The 23,975-nt window shown below is 45.4% G+C and overlaps 1 protein-coding gene across 1 annotated transcript; it reads left to right on the top strand.

The window, feature by feature from the left end:
• Positions 1 to 2,223: 2,223 nt before the first annotated feature.
• On the top strand, positions 2,224 to 23,309 carry LOC128731002 (uncharacterized). The gene is made up of 10 exons (XM_053824097.1): positions 2,224 to 2,317; positions 8,585 to 8,691; positions 8,968 to 9,084; positions 9,221 to 9,367; positions 21,001 to 21,064; positions 21,151 to 21,491; positions 21,554 to 21,680; positions 21,935 to 22,036; positions 22,468 to 22,600; positions 23,201 to 23,309. The coding sequence occupies exons 1-10, from the start codon at positions 2,224 to 2,226 to the stop codon at positions 23,307 to 23,309; spliced, it is 1,341 nt and encodes a 446-aa protein (XP_053680072.1).
• Positions 23,310 to 23,975: the final 666 nt, after the last annotated feature.

Raw genomic sequence — 23,975 nt, forward strand, 5'->3', positions numbered from 1 at the left:
AATGTTTGCACGACCACAGAATGCATAAAATAGTGCTTCGTTGTTCATAATTCCCTTCGGGGATGCTGATCGTGTACAACGCAACATCACATTGACGCACGCTGGACGGTGCAATATGAATGCAATTTGCGTCGTTTCATCGATGAACAACCGAAAGATTACGCACCGTGTGGATGTGTCGCTGGCAGCAAGCTGCAACCCAGTTGTTGGTGAACGTAACACGAAAGCAACGACAAATGATACCCCAATGCATTTCGACCGAAATCAAGCTACACGTGGCAAGCACAATAAATAAACAGTAAACCCTGGCGGAATCCGGAGAAAAAACCAACGCGAACAAATGACAACTTCATGCAAATTCTGGTAATGAATTCCCATGTCAACGGTGTGATGCAATTTCCAGAACACGCTCTCCTGCACATGGCTTGGATGAAAACGTTGGGGGAAAAAAACTTCGACGTTTAATGGAGTGAAAGCTGACTGCAAATTGGATTGCTGGCTTTTTTGCTTCTTCGCCATTCTTCCTCAGTTTCCAGGAAGGTGCAATATATGGCTCGTGCCAGGATTTCATCATTTGTTATGAATTAAGCAATGAGCGAACAATGCTATCGTCGGTAGAAATGCAACCATTTTCGGGTTTGAATTCGTTTTTTTTATTGTTATTCTCCCACGTCAGGTTCACCGTAAATTTGATATCATCAAGTAAATTAATGGTGTTTTAACATTGCACAACATTTTCAAAAAAGAAGTAGAAATGCATAATTTTGTGCATTTGACTTGTGCTTTTACAAACTTTGTTATCATACGTATTTTTTTATATTCATGTGCTGAAATGTTTATTTCATGGACAGTTGTTTTTACTCGGTGTCTATCCGTTGTAACGAAATTTAGTAATAATACAAATGCTAATAATGAAAATATTCAAATTTTAATATGATTGTTCTTTGCATCTGGAAAATGCATTATTTTCCACTACGCTTCATTGCATAGAAGTTGCGCGGTTTGGTTGTTATCTTGCGATGAATGATTTCGCTCCGTTAGTCGTTTTAGATGGTGTAACTATTAGCAAAATTCACACTGAACTACCAGTACACTACGTACGGCAATACCCGTCTCCGGAATGTGAAGTTGAGAACGGCGTAATTTAAACTTTCAACGTAACTTCCCTTACTGATGGTCGGGTGTTGCTGCTGCAGCTGCCAGTTGCTGCAAGTTGATAACAAAGTTGACGAAGTTCATGCTTCCTCATTGATAAATTGAATCATCAGTACTGCCAACGCAAAACGATAACTTTGCCGCTTGGGGTTTTTAAATAATTTACATTTCTACCTACCCATTCCAACGACCATCGTTGCGTCCAGTCGTTGCTAAACGGGTGGTGAATCTAAACGGTGCTAGTGGATGGTTTGGAGGTGCCGCAAGGATGGTAACAAATAACTTTTTCCTGAAACTATTCGAAACAGAGTGTGCATGCTGGATGCTTGCGCGAGTCGTCCAATCGTTTTTCTAAAATGGATATCCAGTTTAGAACTTAGCCTTCTATATATGTTGAATTCAGAAGATAATGGTTAATGATTTCACTGTCCTCCTAGATATCACAAAATCACATTTAACTCGGCGTCGTTATAAACATTCAGTATAAAATAACAAACAGCTCATACACGTACCGTGATTTGAGGATCTTAATGTTGTAAACATTATAGATGAGTATAGTATTATTAATATAGCGCTAATAGTTTTACAATATTGTTTATTTACAGATAAACGCGATGATAAAATAACAGGATAAGCTAAATAGTACAAATAAGCCACAACTAAGCCCCATGGTGTAATATGAAATCAAATCAATAATATACTTAAGAATTCAAACATTTCATTTCAAATCAATTCAAACAGCATTTGAAGAAATTGCAGTTTAATGCGGTCAGTTTGAGGAGTGGGAATTAGTCAAAACTAGTTCTTTGCGAGTTCGCAGAAGTAAATAAGTTCGTTTTCTTGTCAAAATTGTCTAAAATAGCAGCAATGGATCCAAAATTTGAATTCTAGTGTACACACAGTGAGCGTAGTTAAACATATCCTTTATACGGTCCTGCGAGAGGCAACCTACGTCTCGAAACATTGGAGCGTCCCAGAAGTGTGCAATCTGTTTCCCGAGTGTCCAGATTACACACCTGGAGACGCCATCACCAGTGAAGTGCATGTGTTACGCTGAAAGTGTGTAGTATGGAAATAGCCAGCGTGATGGATAACATGATGAAAAACAGCATGGGACTTCACGATGACCGGTCGTCACGGAACAGCAACAGCAGCAGTTCCGGTAAGTGCAATTATCACGAGAAAAATAGCTCTACATAACCATGGCCCACCGAGAACATTGAAGTGGACCTACAGCAGTTTGTTTTCGTTCAACTAATGCTGTGGCACGGGAGACTAGGCGCTGTAAAAGGAATTTGCGTACTTCTTCTCGACCTTTCCGAACGCAGCGTCTTACAAGGCATCGACGCTTTCCAACATGCATAATGAGAAGCGGGGTGTAAATTTGCCTTCATTACTTCTTTCCCACCAAGACAAGAGACTGCTCGAAAGCAAACAATGACGCTGAACGACTATGCCTGCACCTGGACGGGAAACCTAATGAAGTCATCGTGCCGGCAGGGTGTCAGGCAGCGAAGGGTTAATGCACATGGTGTCTCGTCCCTCCCGGTGGTGTTCTCGAAGGTAGCATGGTGACACTCCAATTTGGAGCTCATTCAAAATGTAGTAAGCTCACTGTGTAAGGTGCCCGTGCCTGTGCAGGAAGTTTTGGAAGCCTGGCACCATAACAATTCGCTCGCACCAAACGCCTGGGACACCGTGATGCATCTCCGGACTAGCTGGGTGAAAGCCATTGTGCCGCCTCGATTGCACCCGACAAGCGATGGGGCTGCACCTGGTCGAGTTTGGCAGCACTCGGTTGTGCTGCAAATTGGGAGAAATTCATGTGCTGAGTGCACTACCATATCGTGCACTTCCAGGGAGAAGCATGCATTTCGAAGGTTTACGATCTGTTATGGTAGTGTTCGAACCGTTGTGGCTGCTGGAGGGACAATTTTAAATTAACGAATCCAGGTGTTCTGATACGACAAACTACTTAGTGTAGATTAAGCGCCAATTATGCAGCTAACTTGTATTAATTATTTAATTTTTGGCTACCATTTTCTCTCGTAATGCGGCAACATTTCATGGCGTGATAGGTGTAGATATAAAGGAAGATGGGAGAAACAGCGCTTCCGGGATTCATTGAGAATGCGGCTACAATTGTTCTGCAGGGCTGCGTTAATTTAAATGCAGAAGCGTAAATGTAAACCGTAAGAGACATTGATATTAGCGTCTGCTGTGCAGAGTGTGAGTTAGTATCTCAGTATTGAAGTTACTGTTACAGCTCTATGAGTGTTTGATTTCAAATATATACTTGACTTTGAAATCTTTGTGCATGAACCAATAATAAAAATTCAGAATTTTTGGCTCATGTCCAACAGAACATGATGGCTGTACTCAATTCGCTGTATATGAGCTGTGTGTTAGCGCTTTATAAAATTACCGTGGCGTAATTTATGGCCGTCTTTCTCAGTATGAGTAGCAATCTAATTTATCCCGATGACATGTAATTACACCACCGGGGTGGTATTTTAGCATAATCCAATAAAACTTATCGCCGAACTCGTAATAATGGCGATAATGTTTATGGCCCGTCGGAAGATGAATTATTCCAATCAGATCCATCAACGCTCGTGTAATCGTAAAACCGTTAGATGGAGGTTGCTTTCGGCTTCGCACGCACCTCAAATCATCCCAACATAGAAGGACGATGGAAGGGGCGATAAAAATTTGGACCCAAAACCGTCGACTAAACTACAGCTCACGCGGCTCGCTCTCCCGGCACGAACCATGCCCTCGTTTTGGGATCAATTTGAAGCCAATAAAAGAAGTATTTTTATGGCTGAGTAGTTCGCCCCGGAAGTTATTTTGCGAAAGCGGATCAACGAGATGGAAGCAAAAATAAGCGGCACGATGGGAGAGGTCCCTCTGCGTCAGCCCGGGAAAAAAATATACCGCCCAAGCGGTAGTAGAAGAAAAAATCAGAGGGCCAAGTGGGGGATTTAATGCACAGAATATACATACTTATGCAGCACGGACCCTCATCCGGTGATGCTACAGCGCTCTGGAGGTTTATAAAGTTTGAAGAAGAGGGAAAAGTTACCGGGATACCCCTGCCCTCGGTCGGTCATGTGCGAAGGACGACAGATAACCATCCTTGATTAATCCAATAACGGAATTCCTGTGCTGGACCTTTCTACGTCATGCCCGAACCTTTTGGCCTCTGGGATGTCCCGGTCCACCTCGGTTTTTTTTTTCATCGGGAAAGAATTATCTGCCTCTTCTTGATCCTAATCCTACGTGTCGACGAATCCGAGTAGGCTTGGTGGTCACCAGCATGACTAAACGAGTGCCTCCTCTTACGAAAGGATTCGCAGTCCTTAAAATCGATCGCTTCCATACGTTTGAGTAGTGCATGAGAGTTTAGAGACATTATATTCATCGTTTTTAAAGTCTCACTAAATGCGTTCGTGGATTACTCCAGGCAGCTCATACTTGCTCTTCAATGTGTCGATCCTACATATATGACAAAAGTTTAAATAAGAGTACTTGTAACTTTCTTAACTGCATTCAAATTGATGGTTACTCAACGACCATACTTTGCATCCAAATATCCGATTGTTGTTTTTGTGCATTTATTTTTTTAATTCGTCCAACATTAATTTATTCAGACATACGTTCAGCATTTGAGTTCGATCAGCATGCTCGCTTTTCAATGGTCCCCTGGCTAGAAGTTTTCCTAGAAATGTTGAAATAAACAATCAACCTTATGTGCTATGGATATGGATGTGTGGATGGTGTGTAGTTTCTCCGGTTACCATCTGTCATTGTATTTTATTTGAAAAAAAAAATGTATAACACGACCGTTGGGGTTGTCTGGACGCTGCTGATATCAAACTCACAACCCTTTTTTGATAGTCATTTTACAACAAACTAAAACTAATTTTCGAGTTAGGCTACGGGAAAATACAATGCGAAGTATTATTAATGGATTTTTGTTTACATATTAAAATTTTCCATACGAAACCAGCCTCATCTGCATAACTGTGCTCGACCAGCTCTACCCTTGTGAAAAGAATCGGAGCAATACAGCTGTGATTACAGGACCGTTAAAAATCAAATGTGAGAGAAGGCTGTTACGATATGCGTTAGAATATCCGTACATACGGCCCGGAAAGCGTACAAATACCATTATGTAACGTATAGCAGCCCCCGTGACTTCTCATTTGCTGTGTTTTTAACGAATTTTGCACAACCGAGAGCACACCGTTTTTTTTGCTACACCGAAGCTGGTTAGCTCACTTACAACATTCGATGTTTTCGATAACCCAGCGTAGAGTTTGGCGCCCTTTCGAAATTCATTGTTTCCATATCAGGTTAAGCTCGTTTACGTCCGTATGTCAAACCCCGGAAATTAAATTTTTCCTCTATGACGAAAAGCACTTCGCCATCGGCACGACCTGAAGGCAGCAAAGAATAGCTCCCCAGCTGTTTGATGTATGCTGATTGATTCACCGAGCCTGCGGGGCGCCGTTTATGTGTGCAATATTCTCTCTCCCAACCGATGAGGTTAAACATATGCAGCAGATGCTCATTGAAGTTTACTGCCGGCTCGTGCGAACAGTGTACCCATCCGTCATGGAAGCGCTTTGCAGCAGCTTACGGCAGAATGTCTTATCGCTGCTGCTGTGCAGAAGGCTCGATTTATGTGTACGCTCTCCATGGTTTCGGCATGGAATTAAAACACGCTGAAATTGAATAACTTTCAAGGCGTCATTCCTAGCACAAGGCAGTCGACGTGTGGAATTCGATTTCCACCGCCGGTGGCAGCATCTAACTCATGGCATCGAAAATATCATAACTTTATCAGCACAAGCGTACATTATGGAACCGTACCGAAACGAGAAGCAGCCTCGGTGGCGCCATGAACGATAAAACCACACCTCCGCATGCGTGAGATAGCACCGGTTTATATACGGTCTCGCGTTCTACACCCAGCGCAGTGCAGTTCCTTTCCCAGCCGGCTCGTCCATTGATTCAGTTATCGAGGGAGGCGTTCTTTAATGACGTCCCTTCCTGCCGGCACATGTTTTCGCGTGAGCCTTACCACGCAAAGTGGCACGTTTCACCGGCTTCCGGAGCTTGAACCGGGTGACGACAATTTGTTTGATTTTACCGATGTATAAATCTTCGTTCGACCCACCCCTGGCTGGGACGATGGGTGGGCACATGGGGGCTATTATCCTTGTGCCTCAAAACAGGTGAGCACCGGCTTTGGCGCCAATGGTCGTAAATTTAGTTCGCATGGTCTCGCACACCCACGTGCTTTGGCGTTGTGGTTTGCGTACGCTTGATGTGACTAAATTTTGAATTTGCCGTGCGATAGCAAACGTCGATGACATCTTGCCCTGTCGCACCAGCTCTTCGCCAGCAAATCAATATTCTACGGTACTCGATTCGAGTTAGCAAGGACGCGAGTAGAACGCACTGCTTAAAAGAAGAGGAAAATGCCAAAGCTACCCAGTTTGTACAGTTCATTCTAGGGCTCGTACATTTAGGAAGTCACACTGGCAGCCGGTTACGAATGAAACATCTCGAAGCAACTTTGAGCATACCGTTTACTCGTACAGAATTGTAGAAACTCTCACCAATCTGCGGTCAAGATGCGCGAGTGACAGCAAAAAATAAAAATTAAATCCAAAAGCACATCGCCAGACTGCGCCGTCAAGCCGGGGTGTTTTTGTTGTATTTTAAACTGTCTTTGCACGCCCGACGAGAAGGAAGTTAAATTTCCACACTGCAATCGTTGCTTCCGTAACGGATACGGCACGGTTATTCGTCCTTGGTAACATAAGCGGGAAAGAGAGAAAGAGAGCAAGCGAGAGCGAGAAAAAGAGAGATGGAAAATGCGAAGAACCTGCTCGCTTATCACAGCGCAAACCTGTCAAAAGCAGATGATGTTTCAGGGTATCTTTCACAAGGTTGATGCTGCTGCATTAGGTTGTTTTCTCTCGGCATCTCTTCATTCCCAAGAAACGTTGCCTGGGAGGCAAAACGAGCTGGTTTTAAATCATATATTCCAAACCAATGATCTTCCCGTGACATGCTGTCGCGAGATAAAACGAGATTTAAATCGTACCACTGCGGTCCCGAACCTGTCCAACTCTGTCGGCCTTGTAAATCTATAAACATGAGCGCGGCTTCATTCGGTACGGTACGTTATGTTCGGTAATTCTCGCACATATCGACCCGGAATGATGGCGAAATGGTTCCCCCCGGAAGACGGATTCGGGAGCAAGTAAATCCTTCGAAATGTTAGCGGAAACAACGCAGTACTGTGTGCCACGGCATGATATATTCTGGCGACGTGCTGGATGGGCTGGCAGGCTTTTGAAAAGTGCACGTAAGCGGCAAGGCACTCACTACGCCACAAATGGAGGCGCCTGGTTGATGGTGATGATTTCGGAAAGAAAGATGTTATTTGAATTTATTGATACAGTTTTTCTTTTCTGCTTCGTGGGTTTCCTTCCGGTCGCCCAAAAACGGATGGACCCACCGCACTCATTGTAGATGCAAAACAAACCAAACCCGTGATTTTTTGTCTCCATTTGCTTCCACCATGCATTAGCGGTGGGCGGTAGCCGTGTTTTTCTATCTTTTTCGCTGATTTTTTGCGCTCACATTTGCTTTCCATCCACGTTACGTAAATTAACGACGACTATTTTTCATCGGCCCTCGTTATCGGAAGGGCTTAGCCTGGTAACGGTCATGACCGTGGTGGTGTTGATGGAACGGGGAGGCGTGAGCGAAGGAAAAGAAAAACATCCGTTTTCACCATGCCTCATGCCGTGGAGAGTGAAGTGATGAATATCAATCAGTGGCAGCATCAAGCTTTCCGCGGGTGGTTTCGGTCTTCTAGGTTTTTGTTTTTTTTTTGTGTTTGCTTTTTTTCTGTTGCTATTGCACTCCTTCGTTCGTTGGCTTGGCCGAGTAGCATTTTCACATCGCCACATCGAGTAGGCCATGCAAAAATGGGGTATTCTAATCAGAAAGGATGTGAAAATTATCCCGCATCCATTAGGGGGTAGCTCGGTCCCTGGAGGTGGTCCAATTGCCCAGCGTAATGGTGGCCCGAGCACGTAAAAGGATAACGACTTCGAGCGCACGAAAGCACCGTCTAATGAAGCATGACGATGCGGCGGGACGAAGCTCCCGGGGTCGGGCGCATGGTGATGGCTTTAAATCGAAAGACCGTCGGGTACGAAAGACGGAAAATAGCACAAACCAGCCGGGAAGGGTTTATTCCGTCCAACCCGTCGTACCTAATGAAATTCACTGAGGGAAATAAATTCAATCAGCGCAGCTTGGCCGTGGTTGAGGATCGAAATGGCAGACAATCAATTATCATACATCTTTTAACCATTGTTTTTCTTGCATTTCCTCCTAGGCTCACCAACGGTCGTACATGAAAAGAAAAAAATGCTAGACATTACGCGGGACCGACCTATCAAAATAGCCGTTCGGGTTCAAGTTCCGGTACGGGACCATCCAAAGGTAAGTGTTCTTGCGAGGGTTTGGCCTGCTGCATTTTACTGCCATTTGTATGACCGCCTTGAAATGTCCAGCGCACAGTTATGCAAATTCCTAGGCAACAACAGCCGTTAACAAGCTGCCGTTAGCGTAGCACACCCATTCCTGTTATTGTTCTAACGTTCCCGAGATGTTTCTCGGGAAACGGTATGACGACAGTGCGAAAGCTCAGTATCGTCCGCAAGACCTCACTCACAGTGTTCCTCTTTGTGTTTCGCATGAAAAAATTAAACTCCACAGTTCAACTTTGTCGGCAAACTGCTCGGCCCAAAGGGCAACTCGCTCAAGCGCCTGCAGGAAGAAACGATGTGCAAAATGGCCGTCCTAGGTAAAGGGTCGATGCGCGACCGAAAGAAGGTAAGTTTGACCGTCTCCAGCTTGCTATGAGCGCTTTTGCTAGGGCACAGCAAACACCGTATTGCATCGATTATGATCGTCCTGTCTGTCTGCCCATCTTCCTTACTCCTCTTTTCGACCACCTGATCGCATTCAGGAAGAGGAACTACGGCTCAGCGGTGATCCACGGTACGCGCATCTCTCCGAGGACCTGCACGTGGAAATTTCCACCTACACGGCGCCGGCGGAAGCGCACGCCCGCATCGCGTACGCCCTGGCGGAAGTGCGCCGGTTTCTGGTTCCGGTAAGTGTGAACACAGCAAACAATAGCGGAACGACCGCGGGTGCGCTCGGCGCGCCAAACTTTCTCGCACTAACGGTCGCAGCTCGCGTGATCGTACCGCATCCTGTAGCGCGTCCCGACGCGAACACTGGTGGACTTTCGCGAACTATTTTTACATCTCCTCCGAGCTGCTTGCGATGGCTTTCACTTCAGCTCCGGCTTTTCCACCACAACGGGTATTACTTGACCTGCCGATGCGGGAACGCTCCGGCACCGTAGCGAATGCTTTTAGTGGCAAACACAGGCTAATAAAGCTTTAAAAGCACACTTAACTCTTAAAGCCGTTCGGTTGGGATTACGGGAGAGCTTGCGGAAGTGTGGCCTGAGCTATACTTCGGATGGCGTTGGGTGGCACCTTAACGACTAGGTGTGCGTTGTCACTGGTGCACCCACCGCCCGGTCGATCTTGTTAAGTTAATGTCCAGTGTGACGGTGGAATCTTCCGGGAAAATCCAATGAAAACAGTATTATTACATCAGCAGACGGTGGCTTTTGGCGCACCAAGGCAGTAAAACGAGCGGTAGATGAAGCGCACGTTAAAGCTGTAGCTTGTAAGTATGGCCGGGTGGAATGAAACGTACTGAGCGAGTAGTGGAAACACTGCCGTAACGTTCACGGACAATAAAACTTTCCATTTCCTCACTCTTGTTACTTGTCACGCTTTCGACGCGCCACGCCGCATTAGAGGTTCAGTTTACTGCTGCATTCTTGGATGCTGTTGGCCAACTGACGAAACAATAAAAATTACGTACGGTAGCTCACGCGAATAGAACTTACAAAGCAATGGATGGCTTGTAATAGATGTGCTATTCTTCAGAAATTCAATATATATATATTCGAGTATATCTCCCATTTGGAAGCAAATGAAATCGTTCAGCTTTATCAACTTCATTAGCCGTAATGGTCAATAAAGCGCATAACAATTTAAACAGCCCTAATGGTTGTAACAAGTTTATTAATATCTATCTGTGTGCTACATTCTTCCCACTTTCATCATTCAATGTTCAACGTTCAGCTATTGACCAACAAAGTTTGAGTGAAAGTTTTTTAATAACATCCATCGATCGATGCTAAGGAAGCCTCACGTTCTCTTCTCTCATTTTAAGATCTAAATCAATGGTCTGCTTCATTCTGTCAAACTGCAACCAAGCCAAAATTTGAAATAATTTTCCATTCTCATGTCGAAAAGCTTAAATAAACGGCTAGTAAAAAAACTGCTTTTTTTAATTTACAATAAATCATCACAGCATTGACCATACTATTACAAACTGTTCTTGTTACATCGCGTTGAGCTAAAGTGGGTGTTCTTTCGATCCATTAGTATTTCTTCCTACACTCCAACCATTTCTGTCTACTTCTCTTATTTCTCTATTTGTTAAGTTTTTTCTATGAATGATGTTCCTCGGTAGCTTTTTCCATCAATTGAGCGATCATCATTGCTTGTGGACTTGTGGGAAATGTCTATACTCTATGCTTTTGTTCGTACGAAGCTTCATGGATATAAAACATCTGCAAAACGAAACAATTCATTGTTCATTATTCTCTAAACTGCACCACAAACTCATGATGTTCCTAACTTTTCTGATCCCAAACATCCAGCACAGCCACTATTCGGAAAATGGCAAAAAAAAACTCTGGCAGGATGCTACAACAGTTTTGAGCGCTACACCGTGATGAATTTAATTTTTTTTTAAAGCTAATAATTATTACCATCCTGGGGTAGGGAGAAGCTAAAATAGCTCGTAATTTACGATCAATTAAGTTTTGCAACGCCAGGTTACATGTTCCTGCGAATTTGCTGATGGCTATTTCCTCTGAAAAATGTTGCTACGAGTGGTCAAATGATGAGAAGATAAATTGCGATATAATTACCACCATTAGTGGAATTAAACTTTTATTTTGTTTTTCTTTCGCTTTTGGCACATTTGGCGACAAAGATGCTTTATGTGCGTAAATGCTTAATTCTATTGGAGCAAGCAAATCCAACTTTGTTTCACCGTGAGCCCTTAAACGTAACAAAAGTCTCCAAAGATACGATTTAAAAGCACAAATAAAAAAACATCAGTAATGATGATATGAATAGAAGTGACACTTGTGATCGCTGGTATTACTTGTACTGTTTCACACCTGCTATCCGTTTTGTGATAATAGAACCGAATGCCGTTGTCTGTGAATTGCTACATGTGAATAAATTTAGCACTTGATTTTGCAACATGTTGTTAGGTTTTCAATCTGAGATATGAGATGAATAATAAAAAAAACGCAAACAAATCACACAATATAGATGCGAAATTTTGCCCTTTTGTCAAAAATTCAGCAAAAAAGGTACTTCTTTGCCACCGGTTCGCAAACGGTACAAAATGGCCGATCAATAGTCATTAAAATCAATGTAACAGCACAAAATTTGCTCTGTTCGTCAAAACCGGTGACCTATCGGAATTTCGATTACAATCGATACCGAAAACAGTAATAATGTTTTGACGGTACGGTCCCGAAGAAAAGCATACGAAAGCAAGAAAAAGCATCTATGCGGGCGTTCGGCGGGGAGAAAAAGAAAATAGCACAATCGGGTGAAATGCGGGCGAAGGCATCGAATCGTCGCAACATTGACCGGTTCTTATTGAAAAACGTTGGGCCGCCAGTTGACGTTCTCCCATCTTTTATTCTTTCCAACCCCCGCTGGCATTATTGGTCTGTTTCAAAGGAATCCATTTAAATTGTAGCTCAGAATCGCGCAAAGAATCGCCCCTGCGAATCACCACTCTCACCGGGGAATGCTGGGATGCTACGATTGTTTGTCACCGTCTGTAGCAGGGAGGTTGCCTTTCTTATCGGCGCCAAAGGTTACACGCCAAAGGAACGGGAGAGAAGCGGTTGGCGTCCTTGTCGACGGCAGGAGTGCGAGAATTACCAGGAAGGTGGGACTGGATTCCGAAAATGAAATTTGCCGAGTAGGCACTTCACATTCTTTGTTCCGGCAGGGGACGTCCGCCTGCCGGGTGTCCCAAAACGAGCAGGGCAACTGGCACTATTGTGGCGGAACGAGAGAATAGCTTCCAAGCGGCTGTTCATGATTGAAATGAATTCCGGGCTGTCCGTACGGCCCTCCGGCCAAGTGGTACCTTCGGGCGGTGGTGATACACCGACAGCAGAAATTGAAATCGGGAAGAAGCTCCCCGAGCGTCTGGAGAGGATGATACATCCTAATCGCAACTGCTAAACGGCTTCCCTGTGCGGCCCATTATGAACGGGTCAGCGAACATGGTAAACAAGAATGTTACATATAACGCAACGATGGGCCACACGGACGCCCATGGGATCCACCTTCGTCTTAGGTATTCAGGGAGGGAAATTAGACTTGTTTTTCGTTTCCAATTAATTCTCGCACAAAATTAACGGCACAGTTTTCCCGCAAAAAGGATCGAAACACGAAAACAATTCAAGGAAACCAATCAGCCAATCCTTTATTGATTGAGGCTTTGGAGGAAATTTGCAGCCCACTAGCCGTACCGCTCGAAAGCATCGTGCTCTGCAAAACGGCACCACCCCAAAACCAATTAGTTCGAGCGAATTTCTTAGCTCGAAGGGTCAACTTCGACGAGCCAACCCTACGCAGCCGATGGGTGCCTCGAGGCCAACCAGCACATGCTCTTGGCGTGGGTTCGACGAAGTCAACGCTTTGATGTTTACGGCGCGTTGACTGACGCGAAAACCTCGCAATTCATTGCCATTTCTTCGGCACTTGGCTGTGATTACGAAATCAAAGCAAGAGCCAAGCAGTTGATTTATCGGGTGAAAGCCCGCACCAACGCGAGGGTGGGCGCAACAACCCTTGTCTACGTGGAATAACAACACATACGGGATAGTTTTCAGCTTGAACGAGCGTCCCATACGCAAGGACCGTGTTTGGGGTTTTTGAGTTATTTCCTTTCTCGTATGCCTTAGGTACACCCGACATGATTGCTCACGCGGGTGAAGTAACGTGCGAACAAGGCAACTTTTGAAAATAGCACTTTAGTGCGCCTCACGTCACTGTGGTTGACATGACATTTTCCAAAAGCCTCGATGTCCCGTTTGCCATCGATGCGTTTCGTCACGTTGCGCAGAGTGAAGAGCTTTGCAAAAGCATAGAGCTGTTTTTTTCTTTCAACTGGTAGCTCAACGATACCCAGCGACAGAAGCCGGTGGAATCGAGCTGCGCATATTAATGCACCACGAGTAGTGCGCGCGTTCTTCGGCGTTGAGTAAGAATCAAATCGCACTGGAGACGTGATGTGCGGAAAACAATGAGCAAACGTTCCCGAGCTGCACAGCCATGCAAGCTAGGATCGTGCGGCTAGCAATGCACCGTAGCTACCGTTAGCTAAATCGTATTTCCACCTCATAAATTACGCCGCATGTCACCGAGCGTCAGGATGGAAAAACACCCCAACGGCGGTTGCCGTGCGGTTTGACGGTTTGAAATGAACGTAGCATCTATATTCCGTGAGGTTCGTTCAATGTGTAGTTTTGTTTCAGCCCCACTCAACCCGCCAAACCAATAGAATTGCATTCCATAGCGCACGTTGAAGCTGCGTTCGTTTGACAAACAAAAGCCATTCGCCAAGATTGCGAACCATTCGGAAACCGGGACCAAAGATTGTCGTAACACGTTTTATTTATTCTTTTCATTGTCATTTAACGACGCCCCTGCATGGCAGCTGCTCATTACTAATTGCGGCACAAACGTCATTTACGTGCATTATTTAGTGAGCATGTGCTTTCTCCCATCGCTCAAACAACCAAACCACAGTCGCCCCACAGCGATGCCGTTTTAATGGACGCCGACATCTCAACCAAATCCGAAGCACTTCAGTTTCTTCGGAACCATTTTCGGTGCTGAAATTAATGTCCGTTCTACAGCTTCGCTCGGGCATCCGGTCGCCAGGGATGTCACATAAATTCCAATTAACTGGATTAGCTGCCAGCCGGCCATTCCGTGCCACTCACCATAATCTCGACATCGCCGTGCAAGGTGCTCGATACCGACGGTAGCTCCTGGGAGCCGGCGGAATCACGGCCATTAGTCTACAGTTAATTAATTTAGCTATAAATTCATCATCAACTGCTGCCAAAATAGCGGCACCTGCGTGCTGGGGACACGCGCGCTCCCGAGACCAGTCACGAATGCGCCAATCGGCGAATAGCGTGGACGTTAAAGATTTGGACACTTGTTGCAACCGTGGACCTCCAAAGGCGTTTTCCGATAAGAGCGGATTTAAAGGCGAAAAGAAAACGCGCTGCAAAACATGGCACCTGGTGGCACAATCGCACAACACAACGGACGGCTCTAAGGGCGCGACCCCACGGGAACCACAGTGAAGTCACGGTCAAAAGAGCAAGTCATAAAGCCCCGACCGACAGGAGACGAACAAGAGTTTGGGGCTCGTCGCGGGATCAGAGTAGACGGGCACGGGGCAACTTCAACGGCTCCCCTGAAGCGTACGGGCCGATGTCCATGACGTGATGGATGCATGTTGCTACCGCTAATAAAACGGTTCAGGTGGTTTGATAAATGGCTTCCCCGGCCAACGTGGAAGGACGACGTGAAGCCCGACCAAGCCGCCAGACGACGACCGTGGTGGGGCTGAAAGTTGAAAGCGACTAATCGGCTGGCTACGGTAGCGCCATCTTTATCGTCTCTCGACTTGCCATCAAAGCTCGGGTGGGGCGGGCGTTCCAACGGTGTTGTTTAAGTTGCCGTCCGTAGAGGCTCAAGACTAATCATGCCAACACAAAGGCGCATGAAGATGTCATTTTTCATCAGCTCGTTCTCGTGCTCTTGGGCAGCGGACTAAATCGAAGTTAAGTACGTTCGCTGGCATCATAATGCCGGCAGACAACGGTGTGATGATGAATGAACGCTGCCCAGTCGGGTGGATTTGGAAGGAAAATAAATTTGCAACGGTACTATTTTTGCATGTCCAAACGAAGTGAGCGTTTGGAAAGGAACCTGCCACGAGACGGATACTCAGCTGCAATATTCATGACTCAGTTAGGTTTAGCGCAATGGAGCGATTGGAGATGTTTTCATTTCCGTTTCGTTTCGAAATGAGGGGATTTTAAACACGGGCAAACTCGTTATATTGTAATGCACCACCAGGCTGAAGCGTCGCGAATTGTCGACGGGATTTAAGATGTAGATGCTCTCATCCGTTGCGGCTCGATCCCGGCACGAGCTCCTTTCAAACGTCTGCCGGAGGTATCAACTACTCAGATTGGTCTACAATCCCAAGCAGGCACCAAATCGAACAAATGGAATCCGTTCAGATGTAGAACCGCCGGAGGCCGTTCGATTGGTTCGCCCGACCTAGCTTACCATTCGGCACGAACCTGCCCACGGAAGTGGTCCGCCCGGGTGGAATGAGCTACGAAAATGAGGTGAGATATGCTGCCTCTCGTCTTGCTCGAGTGTCCTCGAGGGTAGCTTTCAATTGATGAACCCCGGGCGGAAGTCCTGGGCGTAGTGCCGCGATCGAAAAGTACCGATCGAACCGGAGCGACTCTCCCACGGCACGTGACATTCGAATGAACGAACGTGCCGAAATGCCTTCAAGTCGTTGCAAGGCGAGAACGGATCGCTTTGGCTCGCTCCGTGAGGTAGTGCGAACTGAAGGACCTTCTTTGCCGGTTTTTCGGTGGTCGGTTCGGGCTTGGAACAAGCGCTGGTTGGCCTTCTTTCCGCGTTCGTGACCGGGCGCCGTAAGACAGAGTTTACTTTCCGATCAAGATGAGCGTTGGCTGGCTGGGCCGATTTATCGGAAAATCCAATTCCAGAGCGCTCTTGCGTTCCGTTACCCGGCGTTCTCGTTCGCCGGGTGACTATGAGGTGTCTTTTCGCCAGTCGATTCCTTGGGTGAGAAAGAACAAGAAAAGAAGCACCCCGGAACTTGCTGATATAATATTAATTCTCTGGCTCGCCATCCCATCGCTCCATTCGCGTTTCCAATGGCTTTATCACTTGGGCGGAATCGCTACTTCGAATTGCAACGTTCGAATTTCAATATTTGCAGCTCTTCGGACGCGGTTCAATTTGCAACGCTGACAGTTGCGATCGACAATCGCACGGTGAGGTGGAAATTGTACACACACCCACACATATCTTATCGAGCAAATTGCAATCACTGGCTGGTGGGTCCGCTCGTACGGTGAACGAAAACACGAGTAAATTAGGGAAATGAGAGACAACAATCTCGCGCGCGTTTGTGTGCACAATCGTCATCCGTTTGTATATTCCGGGGTTTCAGCAGCAAACGCAACCGTTGGTAGGGCTTGTTCCGAAAGAAAAACGTCCACACTCAGCTTGATCTGTGTCACCGTTCCCGGAAACGCCAACCTTATCCTATTTTGCGCTCTGTTCGTCGTGATTTGGGGTGGGTCTTTTTTTGTTCATCCAAATAGCGAGCTCTTGGAAACCGATTTTTAGCTACCACCAGAAGCCAATGATCTACGGTGCAAAAAATCATTTGTGTGGGTTTTCGTTCACATTGATACAGATGCTGCAAATAAATATCGTAGTGTTTTTGTCCACCATCCTTGGTTATGTTCCGTTTCGTATTGTTCCGAACTGCTAGATTGAGTGGTTGGGTGGGGGAAGTTGGTGAGGGAGCAAGGGGAGAATACGAGAGTTCAAATAGAAGGCAATATATTACTCTCACATCAGGTCGGAAGGAAACTCCAACCCCTAGCATTGTTTTCGGATATACAGTTATTCACTGAGGATGAAACACTGGACTGCAAAAACAAACAAACCGGATGTACTAGATTTATATTGCTCGTCTCTTATGCATCAGATTTGAGATTATTTATGTAACAAACGTAAATACCGTTTGCCAAACACGAAACAAAATTTTGATTAATGCTTCATCTAAGCTATATAATCATTTGATTTTATATACCATTTGAATGAAAATCAGATGCACCTAATATGATCAACATTACGACTGAAGAAACATGTTGGTACTTTGTATCTTTAATCGTGCCTTCAAGCAAATGGCACAACAATTGAGAAAGTTTGTCATTCCAAGCGGTGCCTGCATGCCACCACATGTCGGAGCTGCCTCGGTGCAGCATTTCCGCCACAAAATCAGTTCGCTTTCGGCCAGCAAACTGCCATGTCAGACTCTAGGGGATACTCCACCGTCGTATCACTAACCGGTTGGCGCTGTTGATGAGATGCAGCGACGAGCACAGAATCGTGAACGGGCTCGTCAACCAATAGAACACAATTATCTCTCGTAATGGGGCGGTAAAGCGGTTGCTCGTCTAGCCCTTGCCTCGCCGGATGAAGTTTTGTCACTTTTCCGGTTTACTAATCCCACCAGGAGCACTTCCGTTGGCCAGCCGTTCCCAGCGCGGCGCAGTTTGTTGAAACGAGAGGAAATATGCGCCGCCGGCATGGTGGGACGTTAATTAAACAGCTCTATGGTAACGTAAGGACGGGATTGATTTTCTGTGGCTTCTAGGGTTGCAAATCCTCCACGAAACTCACCAACTGGTATGGTTCCGGAGTCGTTTGATGATGATAAAATATTCACCAGATAGGAGAACTATTTGGCAGTGTGATTGGAAGAAAGAGAAATAGCAGAATAGAGATGAAGCGTTCATTTGTTGCTTATTAGATGCTAATTAAATTCTACAAGTACTCAATGAAATGATATGCGTAACACTGGATATCGATTTCTTCAATTGAAAGTGATATGCTTCAAATACATTTAATCAAGGATAACTTCACTGATCGGTACATTATCGCACTACTTGCTCATAGAATAATATAAATCAGTTTAATAAACATTGTGTTGTTATATTTTTGGAATAAGTTGAACCGGCAACATACTTAAAACCAGGAATAACCGGCAAATTAGACATTACTACGATTGATATTTAACTTCAATATTTCGTTTCTGAGCTCTCCACGTTGATATTAAAGCTCAGTCAACATTCTGGAAAAAAAATCTCCTTCAACTCAAATCCCAACTTATGCGAACGAATGTCTAAAGCAAATGTGAATATTTTGCTATAATATATCTTCTCAATTGCCTCTTAACACTTCATTAGCTTCGGGCGTTGCAGTTGATCACCAGCAATAATCATCTGCCAAACTTTTCCTGCTCGTTGAAAGTAGGGCCACAATTTGCCACAACCCACACCTTTTGCGGTGGGGCTTTCTAGGCTATTATTTATTCATATTTCTATATCGGCAACCGTCAGAACCGTGAAGGTAATTGCTTTCCGGTAACTTTGCAGTTTACTGGAATATTCCTTGTCTATTGGAGTGCGCCTGAAGCCATTGGCCTTGAGTAAGCGAGGCTCATGTTTGTATTGTTCATTTAAGTACAAACGATCTTCTTAAGAAGTTACGACGTGGGCCTTTGATCTGGTTGTACTCACACAAGGATAAAATATTTCCAACCCTAATGAATATTAATAATATATTGACTGGTGGAACAACTTAAAACCTTTAACCAGGTGGTGAAGTATGTACAATGCCAAATCACTGATACATAATAGAGAAAAGCAAAAAGACGTACCAAAGGTGCTTAAAAGTATGCTCTTTGACAGTTTTTTGTTACGTTTCCTTGCCACAGGCTCATGCTGAAATCTTGATGAAAATCCTTCACTGAACCGTGGTTTTTAAGCCTTTCTTTAGCGCCGAGAAGCTGTGGAATTCTGCTCTGCTGCCATATGACTCCAAGGTCCTTCAAATACTCCCGTTTGCTAAGCGGATTACTGGGCAGCAAGAGGATTGCAAAATCACTTTCTTAGTTGCCCGAGCGGCCTTGGCCCGGTGGGAACAGTTCTCCTGCTGGCGGCATCTTTCACGGTACCGATGCAAGTGCGCGGAAAGTGCACTTTGAACAAAACGATTGCCCCAGCTGACCGGTACCTTTTCTCACGCTTAAGCAGATAGAGTCGCTTAAACCGTTCGTATCATAATCCGATTTTAACAAGCGAGAGGGTTTTGGAATGTCTTAGTTTGAATTAATTTCAGCAGAACGGAAGCATCTGTTGCAGCAACGAGCTCTGTTTATCTGAGCGCTTGTGACATTCTAATTATAACGAATTATCGGTTCATTGGCTATTATCACTTGTTTTCACTCATTAGGCAATTAACAAATCTCGTTGAAAGTATAATGTAGTATAATGCAACGTTGATTCGCCAAACAAAACAATTGCTTACCTGATATGTTAAATTCTTGTACTGAAGCTAGTTGGTTGTAAATTTGAGCTTAAATTGAATTGCGAAGCCGATTCAAATTGGTCTTGATCCATAGCTCAATTGATCCATAGCTTGATCCGATTGATTGGTCTTGATCCATAGCTCAACTACCAAAGTTTACTGTTTGCAACTCACGTTCACGAGTTTTTTATTTAGTAATGCGTATCTAAAGATGATTTTCTGAATCATCTAACTGAATCTAACTGTTTGTTTGGTGTATGCTCTTTATATGTTTGTGATTTGCTAAAAAAAACTGTTCATTAACAACCAATGATAATTTACCAATGGGAGAGCTTTTAACAGATTTTGGTAACGCTCGAAATGGATATCAACATTCAAAATATCAAATACACACAAGCTCTACGTTCAGTTGTTGCTTTTTGGTTGTCTGCCGAGTTGTAAAGGGCAGCTTCTCTTGGCTGGAAAAAAATCCTATCATAGCACAGGCAGTATAGCATGCAGCCAGGACAATTGCTGGCATCGTGATTCGCGTTGCAATGTTCATCATAAACTGTAAAAGAGTGCGAGGCACAAATAGCAGCCATGCACCACACCAAGAGTCGCTACATGTCGCGTGGATTGCTGATTGTGGCGCTTTTTCCCGACGGTATTGCAATGGTTTCAACTTGTCACAAAAACTGGCACAATTCATTTGCATATTTTATAGAAATATGCCATCGTAAAGGTACCCGGGTGCCGGGTGAGCCAGCATAAAGCAACAACGCAGATCGTTCAGCCACACTCGCCTTTCTTTCGAAGCGTAGAAGTGTTTTGTGACATTTGCATGATGATATGCTGTCCCAGGACACTACCCGCGTCTGTATTGGCTGTGCGTTGGTGGAGGCAACCTTCTTGCATGGTCGAGGCAGACATGAAACACAAAAAATGCATCATCTCTGGTTGTCCTGCGATGGCTGCGATAGTAGCTACTCTTTCCATTTGTGACCGGATCGTGTGGCGCAGTGAGGCTCCCTGCCGATAGAGTAGCTTCAACGGAGCAGCGCTGCTTTGTGTGTGAAAAATGAATCCTAATCAGACAAATTGTCTCCAAGTGGGTGTTTGCATTCCGCTCGACCCGTCAAATGCAAGATGATTTAATGCGATTCTCCTTATGGCAATTGCTATGGCACCGGGTGCAGACGGAATGATGAGCTTTGATACAGGAGGAAACTTCTAAAGGACCTGTTATTTTACCTAGAGTGCCAAGAGAGGCTGCAGCGTAGTAAAAAACAAAACAAATAGAATCAAAACCAAATAACGATGAGTTAATTATGCTGCTTTTCGCCTTGAAGAGAAACGATTTAATCGTTTGTTTATGTGTGCTTTTATAATTTAGGACTACCACGATGACATCCGGCAGGAACAAATGTGGGAAATGCAAGCGCTAAATTCACAGACGGGTAAGTCATCGTGAACATACTCAAATCCCATCCAAAAATTTCAACCTTCATTTGTTGCTACTCGTACGCGATATGCGTCCCACCAGCGTCCAGTAATCTCACCTCAGCCCACGAAACCGCCCTCAACGGAGCCTGCGGAAACGGGCTCGCCACCGCCAATGGCATGAGCCTCAGCAGCAGCGGAAGCAGTTGTAGCACCGGCAGCACCGGAAGCACCACCAACGGAACGCTGCCATCAAACGGCACCCTCAGCAACGGAACGGCTCTCAACGGTGTGGTCAACGTGGCGCAAGTCATCTCAAACGGAAGCAACGGTCCCTCGGCGGCGGTCGTCGTTGGATCAGAACTTAACAGCAGCACCAGCAATGGCACCACGCAAGGCTCATCCACCGTTTCCGACCTGCAGCACGTGGCGAACTCGCTCACGGTAAGGAAGCAGCCCATCAACGCAACCCGTGCCGAAAGGTGACTTGTTTTGTTATCCCACAGCACCACCAACAACACCACCACCAGCAACACCAATCGCAGAACCAGTTCCTGTCGAGCGACGCAGACATGAGCAGCCTCCTGCAGCCGATGGACGTGAACATGCCGTCGACAAATCATTTCGTGAATTGTAAGTTGCCCTCATGTGGCGCTGCGCTGAACGTGCCCCAAAGCTCGTGCATTGGCGTTAGGTTAATGAAAGTTAAACAAAACGCCTAAACACGCCTTCGCTTAGCAACGCTCTAAACGCACGGCTTAACGAAAGTTTAATTTGTTTCATATCACGAACGATGCGGCGCACAGTGAATCTATATCGTGAATTTTCACATCGCGCCAAGTTTCGTTGGTTAATCAAAGCACTTTTTCGCTTTGTTGCTCCCACAGCCCTACCAACGAGTGACCTGGAAGCGCAAACGCTCGCGTTCGTTGAATCGGCCAACGCTTTCCTGCATCCGGCGTTGCGCGGCGTGAAAGCCGTTAGCTTAGGTAAGTACCTCGTTGCACCACTGCAATGCACTGCGGTATAAAATGAAAACTGGAGTGAAAACAAAGCTCACAAGCGAAAGATGACCGAGCACGGTTGGCGCCTAAAAAACGTTAAATCAAATTTCCCAACTGACTCCAGACCGGTTGCACTTCCCGATAGGCCACTAGTGCCCTCGGTTGCGGAAGCCCATTTACGCGTCGATCTCGTTCTCGCTCGAGGCCCGCTGCCGCTGGATATCGTTTAATTTTCCCCATAGCGTTAAGAAAAAAAAATCCCATAGTTAGAGTGTTTTTCCTTCCGGCCATTGCCCGGTCACCAAAAGCCGTGGGATTAGCGGGAAAGCACCACCAGCTGGGAGAACCGTACGCGGCAGCGAAAAAAAAAACTCATCCACGTGTGCTTTTCATTTTCATGCTACCGCTCGGTACAGCACGCAAACGGCCCCTGCTGGGCGGACCACGATCGACCATGAACCCCACCAAGCGCACCGTGATGACGCTGATTGCACGGGCACGCACAGCCCAGGCCCTGCACGGCTCACGGACGGCCCAACCGATCGGCGAGTAAGTTCACGAACAAACCCTCACCAGCTTCAACAAACCCTTTCCGTCGAAGTTGGTAGCCGGGTTTGTTTTTTGTCTGTTAGTTTTACATCTATTATGGTCGATTATTCAATGCTGGGCGCTGTTCGGCTCTGGAATTTCCGCGTGTTGCACGAGATAATGGTAGAAGTTGTGTGTGCCGATTTTTGTTTGTTTTTTTTTTCACGCTATTGTTTTGTGTTTTGCGATTTCCGTTTTGCTGATTTCCGAGCCAGTATGAAAGCCATCCCCGCCTGCACTAATTACACACGTGAGCTAATTGGACGGGAGGACCAGGACGCACGATGGGGCGGGAAAATGAAAAATCGCACACCCCGACCAGGACCAGCGAACTAGCATTATTTTCCGGTTTTTTTTTCGTCCTTTCTTTGCACACGTCCTGATGCAGGATGGCGCCTGCACGAGTCTGCAGGTGGGAAATGAGTTTCATGTACACCCGCTATTGGACGCTTTTATTTCGTTCTCTATTTTTCCTCCTGTTTTGTGTTCTCTCGCATTACACTAAAACCCAGCGTTGGCCCTGACCGCATGGCACCCTACTAATATCGTGTCTTTGTGCAGACCCATACAGGTGATCACCTCGCCGTTAATTCTGCAACCGCCTCTGGATTTACTACAGCCAAACGCGAGCGCTGGAGTGGCCAAAGAAAACATTCTCCAGGGCGCCTAAGGACAACACTGCGACGGTAAGGCGCTCGCGGTGACGTAGAAGGTGTGTGTCGATGTGTGTAGCTTATACCGTGTGGTTGAAGAGTACAACCAACAAAAACAACTTTTTGTACACAGTAATTTTCAAATACTAAGTGGTTCCAATGGAACGTTGGTGGCTTGTGGAATCGTTATTAACTAGTTATTTTCAACCTTCGTTTCAACTAAAGAATTGAAAGTGTGCTGCCGATTTTATGTCATTTCAACAATCAACCAATGCTTATCCAAACCAGATTGGTGCATGGATGATTTCAAAATACATATGGAAATTATTTTCATCGCAATTATTTAATTTGAATGTTCTGCAATAAATTCGTTTCCATTTAAAAGTCAAGGTGAGTCTAAAGACCGATTGAAAGAGATGGATGGTTTGCAAGATTTTTTTTATATTTCAGACACATGCATCATGTCAAGTGCTGCAAAGTTTATGTCATGTTATTTTTTACATTATACTTTAGCAATATAAGTTTATGCTGGAACATTTACGATCTGTAGACTCGCAAAAGTTGTTTATTGTTCGTAGCATTTTGTTTTAAATTGTGAACATGTTATCCTTGCGACCTCTGCTTGAAGCATGCAGATAACAAAGCTCTGAAGAGATAACATACTAACAGGTTACGCAATAAGC

The sequence above is a fragment of the Anopheles nili genome, chromosome 2 (genome assembly GCF_943737925.1).
Source record: "Anopheles nili chromosome 2, idAnoNiliSN_F5_01, whole genome shotgun sequence".
NCBI classification, from domain to species: Eukaryota; Metazoa; Arthropoda; class Insecta; order Diptera; family Culicidae; genus Anopheles; species Anopheles nili.

What these genes read in the sequence shown, in the direction of transcription:
- LOC128731002 (XM_053824097.1), top strand. Translation starts at nt 2,224, where the DNA reads ATGGAAATAGCCAGCGTGATGGATAACATGATGAAAAACAGCATGGGA. An exon ending in TGCGCCGGTTTCTGGTTCCG is followed by an intron (nt 9,368 to 21,000) that starts GTAAGTGTGAAC and finishes TTTATAATTTAG; the next exon opens with GACTACCACGATGACATCCG. An exon ending in ACGGCCCAACCGATCGGCGA is followed by an intron (nt 22,601 to 23,200) that starts GTAAGTTCACGA and finishes GTCTTTGTGCAG; the next exon opens with ACCCATACAGGTGATCACCT.